Raw genomic sequence first — 23126 nt, forward strand, 5'->3', positions numbered from 1 at the left:
AGGAGAAAGAATTCCTCCACAACACAGAGTCATAGAATTAGGCAGTTGGAAGGGTCTTTCAGTCACACCTATTTAACAGGATAATTCTGTGGCCAGATAACAGTAAATTCATTCTCCATTCAATGTTGCTAATCTAAATTTATGTAAGTACACAATTTGCTAACTGAATATTGCTTCATGCATTTACAAGTGACAGCAGGGGTGCTTCTGTGTGTCTGACATCCTCTCCTTTTCCTCCTTCTGATCTAGTCACAATCAGCGCTGCTGCTGCCCGTGGGAGCATGGGATCCCTAATGCTCCAAAGAGTAATTCATTGCTCCTCTAAAAGAAGCTTAAGGCAAATGAGCAGATGAAGCCAAATAAAGCCAATCTGTGACTATCTGTGGTTCAGAGTGGTCTTCCTTTAAATTCTATGAAGATAAGGACAGTACCCAGGACATATCTGCTGAATAATTCGATTGCATAAGAAAATTAGTGTTGTGTTTATACCTGAGCTTTGTCACTTCTCACAAATGTGCCATACTCCACCAGCACCCAATCCTTCCAACAGCGCTGCTCAGAAAATTCCTGAGGAGCTATTAAAAGATATATCAGTAAGTCCTCTCATTTTATAAAAGATACAGACTATCACTTGCCACAACTACCTAAAAGCAACATCCTAAAATAATAGGAAACAAGAGGTTGAAATCTGTATTAACCTTAATTCTTCTTAAGAAGAAAGCTGTATTTGTTTAGAAAAAAATCCCTTAAGATAGAAGGTGAGACCTCAGCCCCAGGTTGCTTTAATTTAGGTAAAACTATCCCTAAATTAAAGATGACTCCAGACAAGATGAATCTATCCAGGAGGGCAGAAGAAAAGAGAAAGGAGATGCTGGAAGACTGCACACTCTTCCAGGTGATTCTTTTTTGTGAACCTCCCAAATTTTTGATAAGTTGTTAAAAATCAAGAAAGGCTTGAGAGAATATATTTTTGTGGCATTTGATGAAGAATTTTGTGCCATATCCTGCACGAGGTGAAACCAAAGCAATAAGCTTGGGGACAGAGGTGGGGGACAGAGGTGGGGGACAGAATGTACAGAGAAGCACAGGTGGGGGACAGAGAGTGTACAGAGGAGCACGGGGAACAATACCCTGGAGTTGGACTTGGGTCCAATTTAACCAGATCCTTACAGGACGAGTGCTAGTGAATTAGTAACTGGTGAATGTAAATTTATCAATTAAAAACTTAATCCACAAACTATACACAGCACTTATTTTACATTTATAAAGTTACATGCACTAAAACTCTGTTGCTTGAATAATGGGCACACACAAGTCATTTCAAAAGAATGGTGTCATGTGAAAAAAAAAAATTCTTCTGGCTTATAGGTTATTCCTGAGTAACTTTCCCTTAATTGATCAAAGGACATCTGTTGCTGATCTTCACTTCACCCCAAAGAGAAACTCAAGCTCAGCTGAGATCAGCAGTTGGCTACTTGCAGTTTAGTGGAGAGCGTTCGTAGGTGAAAAGTTTTCACTCATCAATATTCGACAACATCATCGTTTTCCCAGTGTTTCAAATCAGGGAAGATTAGCACACCTGCTAACAGTAACTTTATTTCCAGTCCTTTCAAGAGAAAACTAGCCTGTGCAGCGGAGCACAGGGTGTAGTGCCCGTAAAGGGTAAATCAGACAACTCTCTTATCGAGTGTTGTCCAAGCATCAGTCGTTCGATGCCATCACGGCACACGCCAAGGAACGAGAGACGACAGTGGCTCACAGCAGCTCCGAAACCAACCCCCACCTAATGAAGAAGGCGAGAGGAAAAGAAGATAGCAAAGCAGGAGACATGGAAATGGCTGCTGTGGGCTGAATTAATTTACACCCCGAATAGGTCTTAAAGCGAGTCCCTTTTTATGTAGAGACCTTCACAATCAATGTAAAGTTCCCATATCCAGTGCCGTGCACATAAATCCTGGAAGGATTAGATTGCTTATGGAACAGTAACACTAATAGACCCTGGAAGCCTCCTTTAGTAAGAAGATCTATTTGGACACCCCTCTCCAGCCACAGTCAAGCAGGATGGGTTTCTCTTTTGTAAAAATACAATGGACTAGCCAACATATCGATCGGACCAGAAACAGTGTCTAGAACTTATTTATTTGCTCTGTTCCAAGTCCCAAAAATAAAAACTAACTTTCCCCTAGAGATCACCTGTTCCACAAGGATCTTTAATCCACCCTTGGTTAAAGAAGCTGAGGATGGGAGGAGGAAAGTGGACTCACCATCTGATTGCTGTACCAATATAGCGATGACCCCTTCAGAACCACCCAGAACTTCTTCCATTTGTTGCTTAGGAAAGTTCCTTTTTCCTTTTTCTTATACAGCCACCCTTGGCAGTCAGCATGCCCCAGGTCTTTACATGATATCCTCCTCCGACTCATTGTGAAAAAACCTGCAACGATTACAAGAGAAGGTAGGTCACATATGACCCTAATTTATGTGAAAGGGTGGAAGGTAACCGTTAATTGTTTATCTCCTGGGAGTTGGATTTTTTTTTTTTACCAAGACTTATGCAAAAAAAAAAAAAGAGCAATTTATTTTATTTTTAAATACTCATTTGGTGCTTAGAAGGCACAAGATAGGACCCCGGAAACAGTGAGACTAATATGCAAGTGTTAGTCAAAGAATAATATTTGACAAGAGTAAGTTAAAAAAATTAAAATCCTGAGGCTGGCAGGCACACCATCGCACCAACACAGCTTCTTTCAGCAATAATAACAGCACGAGTTATGCAATAGGTGGAGAAGGGTTAATGCCCACCAAAATCAGCCACTTTCCGACTCAGTGCCAGGTTTTCTAAGCTCTATTGACACACCACGAGGGATTAATCCAAATGAACGGCATGCCATCATTTCTCAAAATCAATCCAAAAATAACCAAAAATTAATCTGCCGTCCACCTCCTCAAATTAGCATTAAGACAGGCAAAAAAAGCTGATCCCAAAGAAGGCATCCAAGAGAAAAATCACACGCACACACGCACACCAAAAGGGATAAAGAAACAAAAGAGATCTAATTACCTTGAGTTTTCTTTCTCGGCTTCTGACGCAAGGGAACCTGCTGGAAATGCAGGAAGGAAAGAAAAGAGGAATTTCTGATTGTGTTGTAACATTTGTAAAGAGAGAAGGAGGGAGGAGGTGGCAGTGTTTATGAGCAGGATGGAAGCTAAAAAAAAACTCTCCAAGCAGAGCAGAGGGAAGCTATGGCTGAGGCACAAAATGTACTAATTAGAATCAATAGACATTGAGCTGAACCTGAAAAAAAAAAAACAACGTAACAACATTTATCACTAATGCTTCCTGTTTCCACCCACAGGCAGCTTTCCCACTATCGCTTAGGGCAGCACACCGTTCGCTGAAGTTCTTTAAAAAATAAAATATTTCCCTTTCATTTTTTGTGAGAGAAGAAAAAAAATAGACCCTGCTCTTGCAATCTCTAAATAACATTGTTTAAATAAACCTGGAAGATGACTGTTGTAGTCTCACACTATTACAGGTTCACCCTGGACTACTCGATTCATGCTCCTAAACCACATAGGATTACACCTCAACCACATGAATTAAATATCCCAGAAACAGGAATTCCGCAGTCTCTTGAAGTATAACTATCAAGCCTCCTTATCAGGAAATTTTTATTTACAGCCAAATCGAAAATGATTTCTTTGTCTTAAGTATCTGTGAACATTTCTCACATGTCTTATGAAAGATAAATTAATTATCATCTTCTATTTTATTATAGTTCTTCAAATACTCAAATCAGGTATAAGACAATATAGATGAAATAAACATTTTTCACAATACATTTTAAACAATTCATATAAAATCAGACAATCAGCAAAAATAGAAAAGTTAGAAAAGTTTTCATATAGCCCTCTGTGAGTGTGTGTGTGTATGTGTGTAAAGACATTTTAGATTAAAGTAGTTTCACTTTTTTCTCCACAATATTTAAGCTGAATCTACTTAGGTTTAAATGACAATTTTTTATACTAACAAGTAGAGAATGTGAAAACATTGTACATAATTGAAAAGCAGTTCTAAAAGTTGGTATGCAATCTTATTACAATATTTTACAACGTTATCACAGATGCAGCCAGCTAGTATTCTACATATCTAATTGCACCTGGCTACTATTCTACATATCTAATTATTGATCTAATAGCTATTGTATACGGTCCTACAAATGTTTAAAGAGTTATAGTGGAAATAAGATGGAATTTTTAAATCCAGAGGCCTGAAATCAACGTATAGCTGTCACAATTAGTAGCTGTGTTACCCAGGAAAAAGTCAATTTACCACTTCTTCATTTGTAAAATCAAGATATTTATAATAATTCCAATCCTATAGGTTGGAATCAGACATATTTAACAAGATTGTACGTGAAAACTGTGAAAACTAAAAAACATTATTTATATGATTAAATGTAACATAACATTCTGTAGTTAGATATAAACAAATATTTTATATCTAATAAACAAAAAATTTCATAGTAATTTGTTTAGGATAAGTAGGACTTGTATTTTCTTCAGCAGCAAAGATGGAATTAAAATGCTTAAATTCTATTTTCTGAGAAAATAGAATTCTATTTATCCCTGAAGAAATTAATCGTCCTTGTGAAAATAGAATTCTATTTATCCCTGAAGAAATTAATCATCCTTGTGAAAAAGGTCATAACAAAATCAATAATTTCCCTAAGTTTTTGGCAAGTATAGACATATCACATTCGATAGATATGACACATAGCTAAAATTTAGGCACGTTATCACAGCAGGGTCCTAGACTCAGCTCTGCTTCACAAATATCTCCTACACTGACTTGCATCTGGATCTAAAATCCCCACCATTCCCTCTAATGGTCTCCTGGGGTCTTTTTTTATATGCAATTGAGATCTGAGATCAGTAAAATTAATCAGTACCTATAAATAGGTACCTATTTTAGCCCAAATATGTATATTATTCGAATAGCTAAAACTTACCTGAGAGCCAGGACTAAAAGCAATGAAGAGAGTAAGTAAATTTAAATAGTGGGAACGATTTGAGAAAATCGGGATCCAGGAGACCCCCAAGGAGCACTCAAGACAAACTAAGAACCAGAGCAACAGGGAGAAAAGGAAATTGTTCAGAAGCATCCCTAGAGGATTCCGGCCCCAAATGAACAAGGTACAATCACATTACAAAAAGAGCCGAGAACAGCTTTAAAAAGAACAAGAGAGAGGGAAGTCAAGAGAGGACAGAAGGCTGTGGATCTACAGGGAAGCAGCACTCACACCATCTCTCCTGACTGGGAACCAGTGAATCTCCTGCACTCATTCATCTCTTACAAACTCCCAGTGGAACTGGGGGCTCTCCAGCTCCACTATCCAACCTTTGGGCTGGTTCTAGAGACAGCCCGGAATCAAGCTGCAGCCTCTGTCTCAATGTCGCCCGAGACCAGCCCTTAGGGAGTTTAGCCAGCTCTCCTCTGATAGCACTTCTCCCAAAGCAAATTATTTTAAAATCTATATAGCTGTTCAAACTGTTTCCCCAAACCAGGAACAGACTACATATTATAGAAATAATAAAGTATAGGAAGTTTCAGTTTCACTTGATATATATGATTTGAAACCTACATTGGTTTACACGAGAGAATGAAAACAATCTTGAGAACTTTAGCGAGTTTAAGATACATCTTACTCCTCACAACAGGAAGTGGAACCCGCCAACTAGTCCGTTTCAAAAAAGAGCTTACATGTGGTTTTTTTCACTAGGTGAGTGAAAAAAAAAAAAAAAAAGCCAAGTGCCTAGTTGAGCATTTTGAGACAGTTTTTCAATAAGGAAATTATAACTTGTTCTCATAACAAATATCCAGAGCCTTGTGAGATATTTTTCTCCAACTGTTTTCTTCCTTTGGGGATATTGTAGGTAAAACTGAAGAATTACTCTTAATTCTGAATTTGCCCTCAGTTGTAAAACTGGGGGAAATTTTTCTTTTAATTATATATTTTATTTAGATTGAAAAAGAAATTTTAAATTGTTGAAAAATATTTGTTTGGTCACTAATCGCTCAAAAATACATGTAGACATACAAAGGAACCAGTACAAAATATACAAAGGGACTTCCTTTCATGTTGAATGATGGCACTAACACCTAGGTTACAGAGTAATTATTATGTTGATTTCTGATCTATATAATAATTGTTAAATCTTACAGGAACAATTTACCCTTACGATATATTAAAATGTACGATAAGATAGTTTGTCATTATATCAAACTTTACAGTGATCCTGTCCTTAGCGAAATTATATTGTGATATGCTAATAAATGTTCCTGATTTGTAGCATCCTACCCAATATTATCAATTTCAATACTTTAACCAAGCCATAAAAATTTCTAAATACTTTAGAGCTGAGCCAATTCCAGTTGATTGAACTGTTGGAAATGTTTCCTCATAAATGCCTTTCCCCCACAGACATCTTTTTTCCATCCTGGAAAATTAAACTCAATTTTTTAAAAAGAATTTTAAAGTTTTTAATTATTAAAATGTTACCTGTGGAAATACATAAAAAACTGCTTAATTTTTTTCAAAGACTACCTACCTTAAATATTATTTAATAAATCAATATTTTTAATAATCTCCAGCAGTGGAAAATGGAGACAGAAAATAGACATTCTAATAATAATAGACTATAATAGAAAACAACGATGGCTAAGAAATATGTATATTTACGTAATGTTTACCATGTGCCAGGCACTACTTGGAGTCTTTTCACAAATATCGGGACTGAAGTCACAATCTATTATGGCTTAGGTGCTATTTTTATTCCCATTTTACAGAAGAGAAAATTGAAGCAAATGGAGGTTTAGTATTTTTCCCAAAGTCACAAACGTAAATGGTAAAATGCAAATCCTTCTTTCAAGAATAAAACCCACAAAGTAGTAGTCTGCTAAGGTATTTGCTTTTATTGTTGATGTTGTATAAAGAGTCGGACAGAGAAGCAAGAACTAGAGTTTGAGGGGAAGGTGGATGTAATGGCACGTTCTACACGGAAGAGAATTAGAAGAAATAAAAGAAGGAAGACTAGGAAGAAGGGGAAGAAGAAAGAGGAGAGAAGGAGTTGCAGGAGAGGAGCAAAAGAAGGGAGGAGAGACAGGGAGAGGAAGGTGGGAGGAGGAGGAGGTTAGAACGTAGACAGCGAAGAGCAGCGAAGTGCCAGGGAAAATCTAGTTTTCTAGCTTAAACAGTTGATAAATGACAGCACTAGAAAGAGCACGGTTTTAAATATATTTAAATTCAGTAGTAAACATATTGAATTTGATGTACACACGTACATATGCATACAAGTGGAAATATTCAGTATATATAGTATTTAAGGATCTAGGAATTGGGAGAAAATCTGGACTAAAAATATAAAATGGGGAATCATCAGCGTATATAGAAAATAAAAGTCTTGAGTTTGTATAAAACTGCCCTCGTGCTTGCTTCGGCAGCACATACACTGAAACCGGACAAGATGCCCGGATGTGTAGAATGACAAAGGGCTGAAGTCAGAATCCAAAGGAAGAGCAGTATGTCACCCAGAAGCAGTAAAAGAAGAGACTGAGCAGAACAGCAATGGAAAAATAAAGAAAATCTGGAAAGGGGCCGTCGTGGATGTAAGGGAGTGATTTAAGAGAAAGGTGGGTCTAAACCATCAAATGCTGCCAATATAAAAGAGAAAGAAAACGTTCATTAGAAATCCTGGCAAAAACAGTTTCATGGTCGAGTTGGGCTAGAAGACAAATTCCAGTGAGTTGGGAATGAATTGGAAGTGAAGAGATAAATACAGCATTGAAGACTACTCTTTCAATAATCTTCATGTTCAGGGTTTAAAAATTAATTTTGTGCAAAATAAAGTTATCTTTGAATTTTTTATTCTATATTCTATCTTGCTTAGAATTTTTAAAATCTGTCTTGGAATTAAAGTTTGCAGAATTGTGAGTAGAAGGACTTTGTGTTCTCTCTCTCTCTCTCTCTCTCTCTCTCTCTCTCTCTCTCTCTCTCTCTCTGTCCCCCTCCCTCCCAGCCTCCTTTCCCCCACTTCCCTTTCACCTATTGTGCCTATGGCTCCCTCTTTATCAATCTGGAGGTCGCCTCCACTGGATGTGTTATCAGTCCTACGGTTATGTCCTGAGGTGATCATGGAGAACCTCGCATGTTCAGTCACTGATCTAGCTGGCCACTAGGTTCTGTTCCTGATTTTGAGGCTGTGTCCTATCTTCTCCCCTCTAAGCCCTTAGGTGGCTAATTATGTCACTTCAGGCTGTGGTTTGATGACTGTTTTCTCCTTTCAGCTTTAGCCATTTCACACATGGCAGGGGGACGGGGGAGCTCATTTACCGGTATCATCAAGAAGTAGCTCTCTTTACATTAGTGGAGCATTACTTAACCTGGGACAAGAGGCAAACTACTTCCTGCCATCAGAGAGGTGCTCATTGGGCTCATTGCTTTGTCCATGCTCGATTCATTTCTGATCCACAGAGATTATAACTATATTTTTGAGCCTAACTAGGCTGTTTGGGTTTTCTATGTTTCTCTTTGTCTATTATTGTTCTATTTTTGCCGCAAAGTAGGATATCAAAGTGTGAACTCACAGGACCATTATTGAATGGAAGTCAGTCATTTCAATTACAAGATTCCATCTTGAAATCACAATCCAGATGACAAGTGAGTATCTTCCCATAGTAGCCTCAATATGCCAATAAGACATCTGTTCATTTCCTCTTCTAGAATCGTCAGCTTTTTTCTATTCTGCAGAAATGTCCGGCATTTGAACAACTCCATACTTTTGAATACATTATTCTCTTCCCTCGTTTTTCATCTTGTTAGTGGTTACTCACCCTTTTAGACCCAAGACAAGTGCCACCTCCACCATGAAGCCTTCTCTGGCTTAAGGAAGCAATTAGCTCTTATAATAATCCTATATTCACTCAGTGCTAATTTATTTATAGTCATTGTAATAATTGATTCATATTATCACCTGAATGAAGATCCTCATAGTAGTCACCATTTCTATCTTCCTTTTCACAAATGAGGAACTTCATCTTGGTGTGGTTAAGTAACTTCCGTTCAGATGACACATAACTAGTAGCAAAGCCAAGCCTGGGACCCAGGCCAGTCAGACTCTTCAGCCTATTGTTTAACCCTTATGTTACACTATTTCTTTTGTCCTCTGTCATCCCACAATGCTTTGCCAACACCTCTGAAATGGATGTTGTCATTTATTTGTTTATACATCTGTGTGGTACATACATGGTGATAACACTATTCACCCAACGGTCCAACCCAGAACCTGTGCGTAATCCCAGAGAGGCCCTCTCCCTGCCCCACCCCCAGTCCCATGCTTTTACTCAATCACTATCTCGTTCATATTGCTTCTTTAAGTTTATCAGATTTCTTTTATCAGCTATGTAGTTGAATGACAATAACTCTGTTTAGATTCAATGATTGGCCCAGATGTCAGGACAGAATTGATGTCCATAAACATGTCACTACTTCAAAATCTAGCAGGTAGCCCAATGCCTAACACAGAGGGAGCTCAGTGAATATTACCAAAAGATTAATTGTGTCTCATATCAATTCTTACTTCCTGTGATGACTTACTAGTTGTGCCTGGCACAAGAGATTTAACCATATCTTGAAAGCCATCTACCGCTTGATTACTTAGAGCTGAAAATAACTAGTAAATAACTAGTATTCAGTAGTAAATAACATTGACAGAGTTAAGCAACATAAAAGTTGACCCAACACCTTTCTCAGTTCTAAAGCAACACATATATAGAGGAAAGCCCCTGGGATTGACTGACACTAAATTTGAACCCAACTGGAGAGTAAACCCTTGGTATTTCCTTGAAGAAAAAATGGACTTGTGCTGAACGAATCTCTGCTTCTGTCTAAAATACTATTTCCTCAAACACCAAGGAGCTTTCTCTAGTATGCTGTTTTAACCATATCCTCTGAGTACTAAAAACCTAGAACCCAAAACTAGGAATGCACAGGGTCCAGGCAGAGGGCTGAGAGAAGGGACAGAAGTTTTCTGGTGGCAGCTAACAAACTTCTTCTCAGTAATCTAGTCCCCAGACAGCTGTCATGTACTTCTCCAATTTAAGCCCTACTTTGAACAATGGATTGTTAAACACCATCCTGAGTTGGATCCGTGTGTCAGGCTCATGCACAGCAGCATTGACACAACTATTTCAAAATGGAATTATGTTGATATAGCCTAAAACACAAGCTGCCAAAATTTCAGCTCTTTTTAGGAGATCAAGAATGTGAAAAATATATTCCTCCCTTCAATACTGAATATCGCCACATCACTGAGACACACATCTTGGGCACAGAGATGGAGTCGGGGGGGCGAGGGGGGACAGGTTCCCATGGGGTTCAGATTCACATCTGGGCTGTTCATTGTACACAGTACCCATCAAGACTAGGCAATACATATTCTGCGAGTAATGTATGCAGAACTTTCTTGTGAAGAAATCACAAGTACTAGTTTGCACTTAGACCAATTATTCCCAAGATGACAGACAGCCCAGGAAAGAGCAGATAACCACAGTGCCAAAAATAAATGTCCATTCGCATTCAGTGAGCTTGTCCTCCTCAGCCTGAAAACTGGGCAAAGTAACCATGATTTATATGCAGAGACTTTCATTTCAGGAAAAAGTGTTCACTTGACATTTTATTTTCAGGCAATATTTAACGAAGGAATTTTATTTAAAAGAGTTCTTGAGAAAACACTCTCATGAAGTCTTGATTGAACATAATTTTGACATTTCTTCTTCACAAGAGCCATCGCTAAAAGTAAGAAACCTCAGAAGCTTTAGGTAAAAAAAATTATGTACAATGTAAAAGAGATAACACGTCACATTCCCTCTGAGCCTTGTCATCTTTAAATTAAGATTATTTTCCTTTCTTAGCTAAAACATCATTGCTAAAATCTGAGGCCAGAGAACTTTCTTAATCAAGCCTTTAGATTCATACATGCTAGCTGCCATTTATTTATTCTCTTTATTAATTAACGTGTTTTATTTATGTGAAAAACTAATCATAAAACAAAACTAAGCAAAACTGATTTAGCACTTAATACTTTGTTATCACCACAGTGTGATGTACAGAAAGCCTTATAAATATCAAGAACTACACAAATGGATTCTTAGAGATGTTCAGGGATTATACCAATCTAATTATTATGTTGACAATCTCCCAACAAGCTATGATTCAGATTCTAAAGGTGATTAGGCTAATTCTTTCTTTCAGGCCAAAAAATGTGTTAAATTATGGGTATTCAACCACAATTACTTGATGTCAAGGATTAGAGATTCAATGGCAAGCAAGCTCCCACACAGCTTCAAGTCAAACACAGAAGACAGAAAATTAAAGATAATGAAGTTCTCTGCACATAAGTAGTGTAATGTAGCCTGTTACAGAATGGGGGAGCCAGGGAAGGCACCCCATGAGTTGATAAAAACAAAGACCTGAAAGATAAAGACCTGAACATAAGAGACTCTAATACAGCATGCAGGTGCGACCCAGCAGGTAGGGATCAACCACGGCCTTTAAGGAGATAATGATGTCCATAGTACCGAATAGCATTCATTCAGGGCCTTGTAAGTTATGTTTGAAAGTGTAAAGTTTATCTGAAAGCCAATCAGAGGCCATTGAACAGATGTCAGCAGGTGAGTGGCATAATCAGGTCTGCATTTAGAAAAATTCACTCTGGCTGCTGTGTGGTAAGTGCATTGGAAGGGGGCGGGAGCAGAGACTAAAAGCCCAGGGGGCATAAGAAAGGGTGAGTGTTGTGTCTGTGAAGACTGAGAAACAGTTAGGAGGTAAAACCAAGAGAACTTGGTGAGTTAATACCTTCGATTCCATGTGAAATTCTAGCTTTGAAAATTCTGTTTGCCTTCAGAGGAGAGAAAAGAATAGTATCAAATAGCAAACAACTCAGCTTAAGAAAAAAGAACAACACTCGTCTACCACACACATAAGAAAATTTCAAATGCTTAGAATCTAGTTTCTTGAGCAATTTTATTAGCACCATTTGCCATACCAACCTCAACGATAACTGTCAGATCAGAATCAACAAAAGAGCCTTAAAAGTATTGCCCTTCCCCCAGCAGATGATAAGCACCTCATCTTCAAACCCCAGCACCAAGCAGTGCTCAGCACATATAGCTCAATAAATGTTACTTTAGTGGAAATGAAGAATACTTCGGGATGTGATTAGGTCAAATGTGTCAAGCCTACTGAAACTACCTAGCATAAAAATAGATCTCTTGTGCTACATTTTACTTAGAGAACAAATGACAGCAGAAAATTGAACTAATTTTCTGAATGGAAAAATAAAGTAGGGTAACCACTGAAAAGCAGCTGGAAGAAATGCTTAAGAGACATTAAGCAATACTGCCCAGACGCATGTCTGTGAGAAAAAATAACAGTAAGCGAGAATGACCCATAAGTAGCCAGAGTTCCCACCAACGAGAACAGAATCCACTTGTGCCCAGGTCTGAGGGGAAGCAGGTTACGTGTTACAGTGGTAATGGCTCTGGGCTGGGTTTACATGGATGATATGTTCGTCCTTAGGTAATCACACCTGCAATCTTTGTTTCCATACCCAGCATTATGCTTTTTTTTCAGATGTAGAGATTTTAACTTGTTTCAAGTCATAATTATATCTCCAGTTCCTACCTAGTATAGTGACTGAGACATGTTAAGATCAGGAGAGTTAATCAGTAAACACTAAATGAATGTCTGAATGAATGAATAAATGAGTGAATGAGTGAATGAATTTATTAATTTAAAGTGCTCAGGTACTCTCTTATTATTTTAACCTCCATTTCTTCTTAAGCATATCAGATGAACTCCTTCCAGTTGGAAGACTACATCTTTTAAGTGGAAAAAAAAGAAGCAATGTAAGAATTAAACACTGCATTACATTTCTCAAGGATCCAATAATCTTAACTCTTCCTTTTCATTTCTTTTTTCTATATAACACAAACACGTGTACTTATAATCACAAGGATTTTTCTTTTTAAAATTTTTTATAAAACTTTGGATGCTCTGAACTTTAGTCCTCCTGACTCTGTTTTTATAGATCTGTGATATCCATTTGCTTTTGCCCTTGACTGTAGGAGCTTCCTTTAACATCCCGTACATATGTTTTTATATCTAATTTTAGCAAAAAAAGTCTTTCATTACAGCCACATTTATTCTCTTAGTTGTTCTTCTTTATCTTCACTGTGATTATTCACATTTCTATTATCAAACAACCCCCACCTATTTGTGTCCAAGGGATCACACTTCCTTTTCTGCAAGTTTTAGATGACAAATTTCCTAGGGTACATAACTAACTAAATTTGTGTTTTCATTTTTAGTTTTCTGCAGTCCTGTCTCCCAAAGTTTCCATGATTTTTCATCGCTAGCAAGCTATCCCTCCTCATTTAAAATTAGCATCAGAATTCAAGTGTTCCCGTTGCCTTCTCTATTTCTGGAATACTAAATTGTTAAAGTAAGCAGAGAATTTACCATCTGCCCTGCTTTTTAGTAAGGTGTCCTTTCCGGGAGCTGTCTAGTTCACTCAATCTCCCCATCACTATTACTACAATCTTCCTTGACATTCGTGTTCTAATTTGCATCAGGAAAGCATTGTCCACGTTCCCTGTATGACAGGAAATCTATACTATATCCTCTCAACACCTTACTTCTGATTCTGCTTTGGGCTCTACTCCAAAACTCTAACCTATGTATCCATCATGTGGTCATTAGCTTTGCCAGAAGATGGACACCATATAATCTCACACTACCCTACAACCCCTTCTATTAAAAATGTCATGTTGCTCATATCAACTTCTCAATTTTCCCTATATAAGTTTCCTCCTCTAATTGAGATAATATACTTGCTCAGTTGACTTCACCTAATGTAGGAAAATTTATGGTTATAAAATTATTTTAAAAAGAACCTACAATTTCAGTGTAATAATTAACAGAATTTGTTAATTACCACAGAGATTGCATGAGAGGCATTACTAGTACCATGGTTATAAAATTATTTTAAAAAGAACCTACAATTTCAGTGTAATAATTAACAGAATTTGTTAATTACCACAGAGATTGCATGAGAGGCTTTACTAGTACCATGGTTAACTTAAGATACACAAATAATTTATGTACAGTACATTAAAATCACAATTATGTTTCTTGATATTTAAAAGCAAATAGCTAGGAGTCTTAAAAAATGCTTAGTGACCATAAGAAAACCTTAAAAATTAACAAAGAATCATCTAATTCCGTTGTAGCTAATCAAATGGAGGACAATAAATAGGTAGCCAAACTTAAAATCAACTTGTCTGGCTTCTTACGCATTCATCAAACTAACAATCAATATGTAAAGTTCAGAGCATTCCAGAGGGTACTTACGAGAACATTGCTATCTGTAGCCATGTATGTTATCAAATTGGTAGAAATGAAAGCTAGAAGAGAAAAAAAAGACTTCAGTTAAACGTGGGATTCAAATGTTCATAAAAGCATACATCTCCTTGACCTGAATGTCGGGGAGAGAATTTCTATTTCAATTAATGAATTTCACAATAAAAACAATGCATTAAATGACCTTTTAATGCAGAACTCAATGAGCCAACTGTTTAAAATTGATTTCATAAAATAAGCCAGAATTTCATTGATGCATTAGTCAGTATTCTTTCGAGTCTACAAGACATGTATATTACTTATGTATGCATTATTGTATTATACATAAACATAATCTTTGAAAAGTAAAAATATTTTTCTCTTCATGATGAATGATGCGATGTAATGTGTGGAACTATTGGATCCATTGCTATTATTCTGACAATATTAACTAAACAATTTCAAAAATGTAACTAATTCCTCTGCCTCAGAAGTCCCAACTTTAAGATGAAAATGAATCTCTTTTGATGTATTACACTTTGTAGTGGATTACCTGAAAAACAAGACACTTTGTGGTTTCAAGAAAAGCAGATGAAAACAAAAAGAAAAGAATGTCATATTTTCAGACTTTAACAGGCAAGAAACTTGTTAGACATCCACCAGCCACTGAAACTGTCCTCAAAGCACAGAGCCTTTCAATCTCTTCCCAGTGACACCACAAATGCAGATCCATACCCCATGTGACTTTATTTCATATACCAGTGGTTCCCAACTTTTGAAGAATGGATACCCCATTTTAATGTCAAAGATGTCATATTTATATTACATAGATATGAATAAAACATTCAATTGTAAAATGGCAAAAAGAAAAACACACTTAAAAAGATTGATAATTTACTTAATTACTAACTTATTTATTTAAAAAATACACTAAAACTTAAATTAAAAAATCAAATCACAAGCTGGTAAAAATATCTACATATACCTTTAATATATATGATTCATTCTATAAAGAGTTCTTACACACCAATAGAAAATAATAAGCAAACTAATAGACTGAGTAAAGAAAAATTCCAAAAGTAAAAATACACATGGCTAATGTTTAACTTCAGTAGTAATACAAAAAGTACAAAATAAAACAACAACATGATTCTATTTTTAACTTTTTAAGATTGGCATACACACAAAAATATATTTATTCCTTAATCAAGCATTTATTAAAGGTCAACTATATATACCCTTTAAATATGATATAAAGCATTGCTGTGTAATCTTTCGTGACTCTACCCAGATGGCTAATTGGCCCCTCCCCTATAACAATATGACAGCTAAGTTTATTGCATTTATTAAGCAGTTACTATGTGACTGGAGAATTGATTTTCATGTATCATGCCATATCATTGTTGGAACCACCTTATGAATGATCTATTACTAGTCCCATGTCTTAGATGAGACAAATTAGGCAATTTAGAGAAGGAAGTTAGTAAATGGATTTTTCTGAATTCAAACACAAACTCCAGAGCCTGCTCTCTTAACCGTCATAGTACCATCCTGGCTCCCCAATAGGACGTTGTTCATAACTAACTCCTTAATGTCTGTGGTATTGTACCATGATGCTGTGGACAGATCTCTGTGGTTAGATAATGAAAATGCCAAAGGTAAAGACCAAGATCTAGTCTTCTTCTTGCCCCAGGGCTGAGCCCATAAAGGTCACAGCTTAGGCAAGAGTTGGTAAAATGATATTTTAAACTAATAGATTACAGCTTCCGACAACGTTATTTCAGTAGAATTCTGAATCCCTTTACTTAGTCAGCTTTTTACTAGTAAAACAAGCATAGAATTCACAAAAGACAAAGGGAAAAAATTATCTTTAATTCTTCCCCTAGGCATTATATTTATTGACAATACACTGCTCTGGTCATTGATATTAAGCCTTCTTTGGATCTTGAAGAATATTTCTTTTGTATATATTGTGCCTCTTTACTTCCTATCTCTTCAGTGTGTTCACGCTGTCTATGCCCATTGGTCCAAGGCACCAGTAGTACCTCCCTCTTAGATCACTGCAAGAACATCCAGCTGATGTCCCAGCTTTCAGTTTTGCCCAGAGTGAAGTTTGTTCAATGCACATGTGACTACTCATCTCTTCTTAAATCTCTGCAATGACCATCGAGCCTTGAGATAAAGACCAAAATCATGAACATCTCCTACAAGGAAGGCTTTGTACTATCTGGCCTCAGTCTCCTCTCCAGCCCCATCTTGGATCATTTCCATGTCTCTTTCTTTGATCTCCCTGACTCACTGGCTTTTTCAAATTTCTTAAACATGTTTCTACCAATTTCAGAACTTCTGTGAATGCACTTGTTCAACAGCCCTCACCCAAGATGGCTTAGATCGTCTAATCTTTTAGCCCTTAGACCAAATATCATTTAGTAAAGAAAGCTTTCTCTGATCTATGTGAGATCAATCTCATTTTATGTGCTCTGATAGCACTTTATCTTTTCTTCATAGAAATTTCCATAATTTTATCAAATTATTAATTTTACAATTGATCAATTTTACAATTGATCCTTTAATATCTGGCTCCTCGCTATAGCATGAGTTACCCAAGAGTAGGCATTTATATGTTGTTCACTTGTTTATTGCTGTATCCCCAGTCTTTGTACACAGGGTGACTCAATAAATATATGTTTAGTAATCGAACTAATAATACAAACAATAAAAGCACTAAACCATAGATGAATTTCCATAAAGAAAACCAATGAATTACAATTATTTTTGTTCAGTAGGAAGTGTTGTCATGAATATCGCTTTAGAAATCTCCTTCTCAATATACAGGATATGGAAATAAAATTGTGTTGATGTCATATTTCCCTCAGTCAAAGAGCAAAGCGGGGAAAAATACCATGCAATCAGTGGTGCAGGGCAGGGAGGAATAAGTGAGGGGACCTGGGGACAGATGTAACTTCATGGGAGCTGTCTGTGAGTGTTTACTTAATGATTTTGGAGTTTCAGTACTTATTCCTTGAAGTAGTTGACATATATGAAATCTACAGTGTCACCAAAATCATTCAAAGATAATTTGAGGCATAAGAAACATCAAAACAATTTAAGCTCAACTGTTGTTTATCCTCTTCCATACAAAGCATGTACCCATAATTCAGAAGGATTAGAAAGTGAAATAGTGGTCATGGGGACTCAGGTAAATACATTTTCTTATTATTTGGGCAATGAGAACCAACTCAGCTAATCATGTTACAGGGCAGATGGTATCTATATATTGATAAACTAAATATGTACTGTAAGATGTTGATTCAAATATTTATAAAGCATACAATAAAAGCAGTTTATGAAAAATAATAATGATGCTCGAAAAGATGTTTTGAAAGTAATAATTTTTCCATAGTTTCAAGCTATTCTGAGAATATCAGTTTAAGCCAGGTGACTTTAAGTGAAAGAGTTAAAAGAAGAAGTAGTAGTTATTTGATATGTCTTGATAAAATTTTTTGCATAATTCTCAGGAATTAAAAATATATAAGAGCCTAATGATAGGGTAACAAAAAGAAGTTTTATTAATCAAGAGGTTTCCAATTCTTTGATTTTAACAAAATTAAAGAAAACTCTATTTTAATCATCTGTTAATCATTAAAAGTAGTTGTTGTGGTTGATCACCACGTGGTATTTGGTATATATTTGGAAGGAGTTTAAAAAGTGTTCCATTCCCATTTATTTATGTGAAACATAGTCTTAAGTGATTACGTACATAAAAATCAAGAATAAGATTAAAATTATTTCTGAACTCTCATTCTAGCAATAAATAATATCCATGTACATGTTACATAATAAGAAAGTCTCATCTATCTCATTAAGTAATGAAATATTGTATTAATCATCATTGTCAAAATATGTAACTTATTCATGTTGTTTTTTAAATTATGTATCAATAATAATTGTAATGATAACTTATTCAAAATAAAATATTTTATGGCATAAATAATTATGTCACCCCAAATTTTAAAAGTTAATTTCAATTTAAATATGTATTTTTTGTGAAATGCATTATAATCCATAAAATATTTTTAAGCATAAAAATGTCTAATTGGATAAAAACCAATGGGATAGTAAAATGGAAATTCTCCATTTAAAAAAACTCCAAATATTACTTTTTAAAAAAAATAATGGGACACATTATTAATACAATGTTTTATTGTATATATTTCAAGAGAAGTATAACCATTTTTACCATCAAGATTTATAACATGCTAGAAATTACATCTTTCACAATGATTTAAACATATGACAAAAACCTTAGGTGACAGTTTAAAGTATAAGGAGGGTTTCCAAACCCCACACAACCAAAAAGAAATATTTTTAAGCTACCGCATGCACAGATCTGTCAAACAGATTTCATTTTGTCACTTGTTAAATGTGGAAACTTATAAAAATCACTTCATTTCTCTGAATAGCAGATGCCTCCTCTGTTAAGCAGAAATAATAACAACCAACTCATAGGGTTTTTGTGAGAATTAAATGAACTATCATACGAAGAATATGCAGGGCACTGTGCACGATGAGTGGTAACAATTACCTAGAATGGGAACAATTACTTAGAAATAGCTTTTTTATAGAAAACTCTTCTTCCTAATGGAATTAGCACGTAACTGGAGGGTTTGAGCAAATGCAACAACAGGTTTCATCAAATAAAATCGCTTTCACACTTTGAGGTTGATTAAGCTCCCCAATCTATTCTCCCAGCGACAGTTTTGGTGCCTTGTTTCAGAGTTTAAGGAAATCACTTTCTCAGTCAAATTGGACACAGTTATCTTTAAAGAACAGTTTCTTAACACGATGCACCATGAGACTTAGCCAAAAGAATGAGGTCATTAATTTTAAGTTGTGAAATGATATCAAATATATTCCTGATAAACTCTGTCATTGAGAAGTAGACAACACATTTCATTATCAAATGAATAATAAAGTTAATTGCAAAAAAGAGATTTTCTTTAACATAAAGATATTTTCCTTAACATATACTGGTTGTCACAGACTAAATGTTTGTGTCCTCCACAAAATTTATATGTTGAATCTAATCCCCAATGTGATGCTGTTAGGTGGCTGGGCTTTGGGAAAGCAATTAGGTCAAGGTTGGAGCCCTCATAAATGGGAGCCCTCCTAAGACGATGCCAGAGAGGTCTTTCCTCCATGTGAGGATATAAGGAAAAATCAACAGTCCACAACCCAAAAGAGGGTCCTCACCACAACCTGACAATGCTGACACCTTGACCTTGGACTTCCAGCCTCCAGAACTGGGAGAAATAAATTCTTGTTGTTGATGAGCCACCTACTTTATGGAATTTTGTTAGCATCCCGAACTAAGACGCTGGCGGAGAATCATTCTGTTTTGTTCTAGGCACAAACAAAATGCAAATTTATTCTCGTAATTATTTTAGTATCTGTTTGGTAAGTTAGTTAAGTCAGAAATATGATCTCGTATCATTTTAAAACCAGAAAATAAACCAAGAATATCAATATGAAACAAATGCTCTATTGATTAAGAAGGTAAATGCTAGTATAATTATCTTTTATGAACAAAAACAAACTCACTAAACAGAGTTATAGGTTCAACTGATGCAAAAGTACCTGTCTTGATTATTCTCCAATAGACATTATAACCTTTGGGCTGATGTAGCAAATTAAGCATCACGCCTAACGTTTTAACGGGTTTTTTTTTTTTTTAAAGAAGACAATTTATTGTGATTTCAAGATAATTTTTCCAATTGAAATAAACTATAGGCTAGATTTATTCTCTTTCTCACAGAGCTTTATATGAAAAACATAACTCTGAACTAAAAATTTTAAAACCTACAGGTTAATTCATAACACACTTATCCTTTAAAATTATAATGCTAGCATTTAAGACATCCTTAGAGCAACAAATGGATTTCTAGAAAGTCCATGATCACAGACGAACAATGTGAATTATCCTTAATGCAGAAACTAGAGCTAAAGAGGAAACAGAAAACGCTGGTCATTCTTGAGGCAGAAGTTTCAGTCACCAAAAAGCACGTAATACATGTGGCAACAAACTGTAGACTTAACTAGCAATGATAACTGTAAGCAAGCATCTTCTGTTAAATGATAGTCTACCATGTAATGCCATGGGAAGCAGGAGAGAAAATTCATCTTTGCTCATAAAGAAAAACAAAGGACATGAAATAATCCATTAGTTTTGCCAATCAGCAGATTTCTCTTGTCAAGGCAGAGCAGGAGAGAAGCAAGCAAAATGCAAGGTGACCTGGTGACCATACCTACAGTGACATAAGGAGCGGAGCGGTCCATGGTTGTTATCTTGTCCAGAAAATTTATGAAAGGAAAAATGACTTTATGCAAATTATTTCGAAATTTTTTCTTTTTAATTTGAGCTCTACTGTCACGTTGGTTCAAGTTCATTCCCTATTGCTTTAAAATATGCTCATTCTTTCTTTTTCATTTATATTCCCTTATTTTATCAAGTTTTCCACTCATTTCACTGCATTCTTTTCTGCTGTTTCTCCACGTTGATGAACTGACAGATGGCTCTAAGAGCCATAGCTTTTTAAAAAACGGAAACTATGGTGATTAAAATTATTTTCAACACTTCTAAACACTGTGATACATCAGCTGAGGAGATCGGCAGGCCTCTTCCTTACTTCTCTTTCTTGCAATTCCACGTAAGCTGTCAGTCCTGACATGCAAAGCTCAGACATAAAACTCCAAACAACGTAGGGGCTGGGGGAACTCTCTTTCAGCCAATAATCCCAATCTCTGCTCCCAAAACATTTTACCAGAGTAACAAGCAGGTGGCAAACTGCAAGAGATCTCAAACAATTTCCCGTTTTTCCCTCCTGGAAGATCCTGCACCAAACACAAATGGCTGTTGGCCATGCCCGTCTGAGAGGCATGAAGTTCCCTTGCATCTCGGGACTGGAGAGATCTCCCGCCCTTCTGCAGACTTCCAGAACCGGAATTCGAAATTATGGTTCACACGCCTACATGCACAGCATGCCCTTGAGCTCAGGCAAACAAGCCTCGCGGATTCCTCTCCCGGGCCACAGCGTGGCTCCGCGTATGTGCACTCTGTGCGGTTGCTCCCGACCGAGGCATTCTCTCTTCACCAGAGCTTGGGGTCGACCAGCTGCTCGAGGAGCACCAGCCTCTCTACACAGTTGATTCTGTTCCCATGGTTGTCTTAAATTCCACTATGCCAGCCCCCTGAGTGATTGGTTCCACCATCCCTCCAGAATCAGGCTAATAATCTGGCTTTGGGGTATTCAAATTATTACATAGACCGGGATCCTGCAAAACATACTTGCACATACCTGAAGCGTGTTCGCACGTGCACACACACACACGCACACTAGCAGCAGCCTTGTGCACCAGCGCAGGTAAAACCTGCACACCTTGTACACCTGTCTCCTCTCCAAGCCCAGTGAAAGACCCAAGAAACTTCTAGGAGCCAGTCATGCTATGATCCAAACTAGCTCACGCTTAGGGATGATTTAAGGGATTTGTGATCAGAACACAAAGAGCCTTCTCAAAGGTTAATACTAGCCCCAAGAAGCTACATCATGTACGGAAAGGACCCCTGGGCCAGTGACAAGATCACAGGGAGCATTGGTAGCCCCTGGCAAAGCATCCATTATAAGGTTCACCACAGTCTATCTCAGGAATACACCCTGGCTCCCTACACTGGCAGCCCCTATGTGACACCTGATTGCCTAGTTGTCTTCACTCTAGCCTGTGGGGGTGAGAGCAGATGCAGTGCTCTAAACTGAGCCAGACAAGAACAGCAAATTCAGATGGCCCTTACCTTTCTTAAATTCACATCCCCAAATTTCACCACATGAATAATAATCGTATTTTCTGCTTGTGAAAGCCAGACTGTGTATGTGCCGTTCTGAGGCAGCCAATCACTTTAACTCAGCTTTGCCAAACAATCTCCCACCAAACACACTTTCCGCCAAAGTGAACAGGCATTCCTCAGGTAGAAGTGGCCTCTGCCACGGGACCATTGCTGGCTGGAAGGAAGCCAGAAAAAAAAAAAAAAAACTATTATAAAAGCTGACTCCTGTTTGCACCCATTGCTCTGGAGTTGGAGCTAAAATTCCTCTTATGTCTGGTTAGCTCCTTCCTTGAGACATAACACTTTAATGGGCCTTATAATTTTGCAAAGGTAGTAAGTGCCTCAGGCCTATTCAGACAGGAGAGGTAGAGACCAAAGGAGCTGACCTGCTGTGCATAATGGGGAAGAGCTGCCTTTATCAAGAATAGGGTGACTTCTCTGGAGGCTCTTATAATGATATTTGGCAGAATTTTTGAATTTTTGCAAACTGTTTTCAGTCTTCACATCAACTCTAAAGTAACATTACCTATTATAAGTTGTCTCTTATAATAACTTTTGCCTTTTCAACTTCTCCTGAGCAGCACTCTTAGTTTCTCAGTAAATCCCATTACATTCTTATGAAATGAAAGAATCCAATAATTGTGATAGATGCTCCAGGCCAGGTGTATAGTAGGCAGCTAATAGATATGTCGACTTGTATTGAAACAGCCTCCGCTTTAACACAAGCTAAAGTGAGTAAACTATTACCAAATGTCGACAATTCAGAGGGGCTGTCTGTGACTGACAGT

General features: G+C 36.8%; 1 protein-coding gene across 1 annotated transcript in view; it reads right to left on the reverse strand.

Annotated features, from left to right (window-relative positions):
- IPCEF1 (interaction protein for cytohesin exchange factors 1) overlaps nt 1–21380 on the reverse strand; it is an 80941-nt gene extending 59561 nt beyond the window's left edge. Inside the window, exons 1-4 of the mRNA XM_006915057.2 lie at nt 21281–21380; nt 14472–14524; nt 3062–3188; nt 2265–2434 (exon numbers count right to left, since the gene is read on the reverse strand). Coding sequence (XP_006915119.2) covers nt 2265–2434; nt 3062–3188; nt 14472–14524; nt 21281–21380 — 450 coding nt within the window. The remainder of the gene's footprint in view (nt 1–2264; nt 2435–3061; nt 3189–14471; nt 14525–21280) is intronic.
- Between the last annotated feature and the right edge of the window lie 1746 nt (nt 21381–23126).

The sequence above is a fragment of the Pteropus alecto genome, unplaced genomic scaffold (assembly GCF_000325575.1).
Source record: "Pteropus alecto unplaced genomic scaffold, ASM32557v1 scaffold195, whole genome shotgun sequence".
NCBI lineage: Eukaryota > Metazoa > Chordata > Mammalia > Chiroptera > Pteropodidae > Pteropus > Pteropus alecto.